This window comes from Galeopterus variegatus, unplaced genomic scaffold (assembly GCF_000696425.1).
Source record: "Galeopterus variegatus unplaced genomic scaffold, G_variegatus-3.0.2 Scaffold5651, whole genome shotgun sequence".
In the NCBI taxonomy this organism is placed as follows: Eukaryota; Metazoa; Chordata; class Mammalia; order Dermoptera; family Cynocephalidae; genus Galeopterus; species Galeopterus variegatus.
The window spans coordinates 15535-22363 of NW_007731762.1; the positions used below are offsets into that span (position 1 = coordinate 15535).

Here is a 6829-nt window from a genome sequence, read left to right on the forward strand (position 1 = left end):
TATATATACTAGTGCAAATAATGTTATTGGGTCTCTGTATTTCATATCATCTTTTATTGGGTGTGAAAATCTGGGCTAGACTTTTTCTCTGTACATAAATAAATAATTTCTGGGTAAAGATGTAGATGGACACCAGAAAAGTCAGTGAAATATAGATCTGAAGGAAACAACTACAGGTTTCAAGAGTTGTCAGCATGATGCTTTGTAACATATACCATCTAAGATAAAGATGTTTTCTCTCTTTTGAAAATTTCTTTTCATATCAATTAGATGATGAATCAGAGTACAGTGGCACGATTTATCCTAAAGGGTTTCTCGGACATCCCTGCAGTGAATGCTGTATGCACAGGTATTTTTCTGATCATTTACATTTGGGGGCTCTTGGGGAACATCTCTGTCATCATGGTGATTATCAAAGATAGCCACCTTCATACACCCATGTATTTCTTCCTAAAGAATTTGTCCTTCTTGGATGTGTGCTATACTTCGGTCACCATGCCCAAAGCCATTGCCAATGCCATCTTGGGCTCTGAGGATATTTCTCTTCCAGAGTGTGTTGCTCAGCTCTACCTATTTTTCGCCCTGGCCGCCACTGAATGCTTCTTGCTCACTGCGATGGCCTATGACCGCTGTACGGCCATCTACAGGCCCCTTCTCTATGGGGTGTCAATGAATAAGAAAGTCTGCTGGGAGCTGGTTTCCACTGCCTGGATCTGTGGTGCTCTCTACTCCACTTTACACACCATTACCATCAATACCTTCTCCCTCCCCTTCTGTGGGCCTAACGTCATTGATCACTTTTTCTGTGACATTCCTGCTGTCATGAGGCTCTCCTGTGCTGACTACCATGCAAATGAAGAATTGAGTTTTATATACACAAGCTGCATCATCATGGGAGCCTTTGTTCTCACCCTAATCTCCTACATATGTATTATCTCCACCATTGCCAAGATCCAACATGTGCAGGGCCGCTGGAAAGCCTTCTCCACCTGCTCTTCTCACATGACCACTGGGATCCTGTTCTACGGAACTGGAAGCTCCATGTACCTGACACCTACCTCCAACTATTCTCCTATCCAAGGGCGCCTGGCTGCGCTGTTTTATTCCATCATCACACCCACCTTGAACCCTGTCATTTATTGTCTGAGGAATAAAGAAATAAAAGGAGCTCTTATGAAAGTGTACCATCAAATACAGAGAAAAAACTGAGAAGAGCCTTCTTTAAAGTATACTCCTCTACAGTGTCTGAAATCAATCTAAATAAAAAGTAAAATTTTGCATACTTGGTAGATTAGGATTACACATATTTGCTAAAGAGTTCTGGAATTTTTTGAGATATTTGAATATCAGTTGACTAGTAAAACAGCTAGACTTATACTTTCCTATCAAGGTCATGTACCTAACTAATGCCACAACTGTTTTTTTCCAATGTAGATAGATCTATTGTGGTTTTGAAACTACCATCCAATCAAATTTTTAAAACAGTCCAATAAATTTAGACAACTGGAGTACAAAATAATCTGTTAAAAAATGTAAACATTAATTTTCAAATGACACATATAAAAATTCTGATTATTTAGGTCTTTTTCTTCTCAAAATTGTGAAATCAAGGAGCTAAGGGGCCCAAGATTGTCATTTTATTGAATTCACTTGAAATCTATTGGTGCATTAACCTGTTATATAATCAAGATTTTTGTCAAAGCAATGACATATGTAATAATTGACCTCAAATTAAGTGGAAAGCAGCAATACAGAGAAGAAATCAAAAATGACGAATATTTTCCATAGTTCTTTTCCAAATATCAAAAAAATCTCAATTTTTAATAAGCAGTGACATAACTTGTAAATTCACTTTTGTGGCAGTAATGAACATTGAAAATTCATTTTTGAATGCTATCTGGCAACATGTATTTATTTATAGCTTAATGTGAACAAAAATCATTTCACTTTCAGAAAATGTGTCCTAAAAATATTTTGGTTAAAAAAAGACAGACAAATGTGCTATAACAAATTTATGTCATGATTTCATTTTTCTTAAGCATTTAAAAACATGTTTTGTTATTTACTTTGTCATTTCTAAAGAACCTAATGTAAATAACAAACTGAAATATTAAGTACAAGTTACAGATGCACAAAAGCAAGCAGTAATTTCAGAACTATAGCGCTGCAATAACATATTTAAAAATTATTTGTAGGTACAACAACAAAATGATGTGGTGAATCTTTCTTCTGTATTATACAATGTATATATTGGTTAAAATGGATATATTTATGATTCTGACTTTAAGGCATAAAAAATTTATAGTCCGCTATTCGTCAGAGTAGCTTTAATTATTTGACTCATTTAATGTAAATATCTTTTAATAATTACATTGTAGAAATAAACAAAATATCTCAGTATTTATAATACATGTAATTCAAGTAAAACCTTCTCTTACAAAAGATTTTTATAACAGGTTAAATAATTCTAGTCTTAAGCTTTTATAATACATCTATATAAAACATAAGGCTAGAGAATTATCAAAAATAAAAAAGAGGTGCATAGAGGTACACACATGTAATATTTAATGAATGGAAAAATTAACCAGTGATTAAATAAATAAGTAACATTTTAAAATAATAAGAAAAACTTAGATTATTTCTGTTACTGGTATTCTTATACAGTACCAAAGTCATATGAGCTTAAAAGTCTGTTTTGAAGAGAATGCTAATGACTACTTTACATCTTAGTTTAAAAAGCTGAATTTTATATTGTTTGATGATTTCATCCATGGGGAGATAAATGGAAATTGAGAGTTGGAGAGAAATATTAACTGGAATAGTATGATTAAGAGATAATCTTACCCTGAAGGATCTCTGTGTACTAGATAGTATATACTATAAAAAGGATCATATAAGGGACTTTCAGACATCATTGGCAAAAGTTATTGTTAAAAAAGCATAGAATAGGATAATTAATATCATGGGAGATCAGGAAATTCAAAGGATGTTGAAGGATGGTAACAATTGAACATGTAAAGATGGTCAAAAGAAAAGATATTTAATTTAGAGAAAATAAGTAATGAAAAGGCAGAAATGACAAACATGTATTGAGAAGGGAAAATAGCTAGAAAGAAGCAAGTGAGGCAAAATGTGTAAAACAATTTTATGTCATTTAATAATAGCTATAATGTAGATTTATATAAAATCAATATTTTTAATTAATAAAGTGTCTCTGCGTGCAAGAAAAAATGGAAATAAATAAAAATACATTTTCTGTTATTGTACTTTAAAAGATAATATGTATATTATATGTTAATATACGTATTATAATAATAATATGTTGCCCCTTGAACAACGCAAAAGTTAGGGGGGTCAGTGTCCCATGCAGTTGAAAATCAACGTATAGCTTTTGACTCCTCCAAAACTTAACTACTTAACTAATACTTAAGTAACTGTTACTTAACTACTAATAGCCTACCGTTAGGTAAGCTACTTAACTGTTTGGTTAGTCATGCCATACCAAACCAAAAAGTTTCTACTGCACAAACTGAAAAGATACACCTCTAAGTAGACTCATGCAGTTCAAACCCAGGTTGCTCATGGTCGACTGTAATTATGTAAAACGTACGTCCTGGTTTCTTAGGGAGGCTCCTGTTTTATTTCTGTTTATCCCATGTAAATATGTAAATAATATGTCAGTTTTTCACTTCTCCTGTTTTATTTCTGTTTATCCCATGTAAATATGTAAATAATATGTCAGTTTTTCACTTCACATCAGAAGTTTCCCAGTATTATACCTATGACCTAATTCGTCAGTACAGGTAACTGAATATTACATCAGAAATTCCCTCATACCATTTTTCATAGCAAAATTCCAAATATTGTACGATGTCTCATATTCATTATGTAAAGCATCCTGATATTATCAGTTTCCTTCTTTCTCATCAGAAAAATTCCCACATTATGCTTGTGCCTCCATGTCTCAGTAGAAGTCTCAGTCTTCGTCAGACGCTTTCCAAGTATTGAACCAGGGCCCACATTTCTCATCAAGTTTCTTGATGTGGCATCAGTGACCCAACTCCCATCAACAGTCTCCCAATGCTATTCCACATCTCCATTCTTTATCTAATATTTCCCAACATTATTACACAGTTTCATCATTCTTCACATAAAATTTCCTAATAATAAACTAGTACCCCCTTTTCCCACAAAAGGTTACTTATATTATTTTGATGCCCCCATTTTTATCAAAATATTCATCATGCCATAATGAATGTATCCCTATTTATCAATTGAAGTTTTCTGATATTGTACTATTGCCACAATTCCTTATCATCTTATTACATTTTCCCATATTATGCCATTGTCCCTGGTCATCTTTCACATTTTATACCAGCGCCTCATTTCTCGTTGAAATTTCCCAATTGACTCACTTCTTTGTGATCTCTCCCTGCTTTTCTTCAGTACATACTTAGGCTCCCGTCCTTCACTCATAATTCGCACCATCATTGTTATTAATAAACTACTAATCAATACTGTACCCATGTCCCAATCCTCACCAGAGAACTTTCCATATTATACCAGTGCACCCATTCTTCCCAGATATTGTTCTATGGTGTAATAGTACTCACCTTTTTAATTATAATTTCCAAAATATCAAAGTGCCATTTTAATTGGAAAATTTTTATTACAATTTTACCAACTATCTCCATTCCTCAGCAGAAGATTCTGTATATGATCTACTGTCTCCATTCTTTATTAGTTTTTCAAAATTATAACAATGCCTTCATTTCTCATCAAAATTTTCTCATACAGCGATAGTGTTCCCATTTTTCACCAGAAATATACAGATTAAACATGAGAGTGACTCCGTTAGTAAGTACAATTTTCCCATATTGTGAGAAATGAGGCACAGTTATAATATGAAAAAACATTTGTTTGGGATTAGAGGCAATGCTATAATAAAATGATATTTTTTGAGGAGTATTGGTGTCCCTTTCATAATATTGGGAAATTTCTGGTGAGAATGGGGAAATTAGTATATTATTAGAAAACTTTTTATATTACCTAATATTTTCCTTTGCCCCATTTCTTCGTTAAAGTTTTTCTGATAGAGTTAATGGAGTTCTACACTCCTGAGTCTCCCAGATCACAAGCAAAAAGGAGACTTTTATTGTATTTATTTATATATTTAGTTTCTTATTGACTTAAATAACTTTGGAAATTAGGGGAATCTTTTTTTTTAATGAATATTCATGAGATACGAGTTGCCAGAAATTGCCTTTATACGCTAAATTTGAAAACATTCAGCCCCACTTAGGTGAGGCGAGGAGACACATGGTGCAACTTACCCCTCCCCCATCCTTGAACCTGGAGTTAGTCACCAGAGATCCACAGCCCGCCTCTCTGAAGTGAGCCAAGGAGACACATGCAGCATGACCGACCCCTCCCCCCCTCCATGGACCCTGAGGGAGATGCCAGGATCCACGCCTGCCCTGCTGAGGTGAGCCAAGGACACCCGTTGGGGACTCATACTATGGCCACAGATTCTGGAACAGGACCCAAGGTGGTGTAATACAGTCCCTAAAACACCTACTGTCAATCAAAGATAATATTAAAAGAAAAAATTGCCAACCAAGAATTCTTTACTCAGCAAGGCTCTCCTTCAGAAATGAGGGAGAAATAGCATATTTCCCAGACAAACAAAAATTGTGGGAGTACACCACCACACAACCAGCCCTGAAAGAAATTCTCAAGCTAGTCCTGCATCTGTAATCTGAATAATGATCTAGTCCTGCATCTGTAATCTGAATAATGATGATCAATATCACAGACACCTAAGAAGGAACAAAACATGCTGCTAAAACAAAGATCCTAACAAGAAAAAGAAGCTAAATTATGCCACCTCAAAATTCCAACTAACATTGAAGAAGAGTAAAAAAAGGGGAATTAATGATCCAAAGATACATAAATCATCTAAACAAAAAGCAATTAAATGACAGGAACTAAACAATAACCTGTCAATAACTACCCTAAATGTGAATGGATTAAGCTCTCCATTCAAAAGACACAGACTGACTAATTGGATTTAAAAAAATAGACCCAAGTATATGCTGTCTTCAAGAGACACACCTCACCTGTAGAGGCACACAAACTAAAAGTGAAAGAGTGGAAAAAGATATACCATGCAAATGGAAACCAAAAACAAGCAGGAATAGCTATTCTTATATTGGATAAAATAGACTTTAAACCAAAAAACATAAAAAGAGACAAAGAAGGCTAGTATATAATGATACAAGGACCTATCCAGGTAGAAGACATATAACAATCATAAATATGTATGCACCCAATACTGGAGAATCCAGATATGTAGAGCAAACACACTTAGACCTAAAGAAAGAAATAGGGCCCAACACATTAATAGTGGGTGACCTGAATACCCCTCTCTCAGGATGGGACAGATCTCTCAAGCAAGAAATCAACAAAGAGATACAGGATTTAAACTAGACCTTAGACCAACTGGAACTGGCACATATATACAGAATGTCTCACACAACAACTAAAGAATATAGTTTCTTCTCATCTGCACATGGAACATTCTCCAGGGTAGACCACATAGTCAGTCACAAGTCTATTCTAGGAAATTTTTAAAAATTGAAATCATTCCAAGTACCTTTTCAGAACACAGAGAACTAAAACTGGAAATTAATAATAAGCACAACCCTGGAAACTATACAAATACATGGAAACTAAACAATAGCCTCATGAATGACCTATGGGTCAAAGGAGAAATTAAACAGGAAATCAAAAAAAAAATCTTGAGGGGCCAGCCCGGTGGCGCACTGCT

At 34.4% G+C, this 6829-nt stretch overlaps 1 protein-coding gene across 1 annotated transcript; it reads left to right on the forward strand.

Moving 5' to 3' along the window:
- The first annotated feature begins 270 nt into the window (after positions 1–270).
- On the forward strand, positions 271–1209 carry LOC103605194 (olfactory receptor 1052-like). Its single transcript, XM_008589776.1, has one exon. It carries the CDS (start codon positions 271–273, stop codon positions 1207–1209), a length of 939 nt encoding a protein of 312 aa, XP_008587998.1.
- The last annotated feature ends 5620 nt before the right edge of the window (positions 1210–6829 follow it).

What these genes read in the sequence shown, in the direction of transcription:
- LOC103605194 (XM_008589776.1), top strand. Translation starts at nt 271, where the DNA reads ATGATGAATCAGAGTACAGTGGCACGATTTATCCTAAAGGGTTTCTCG.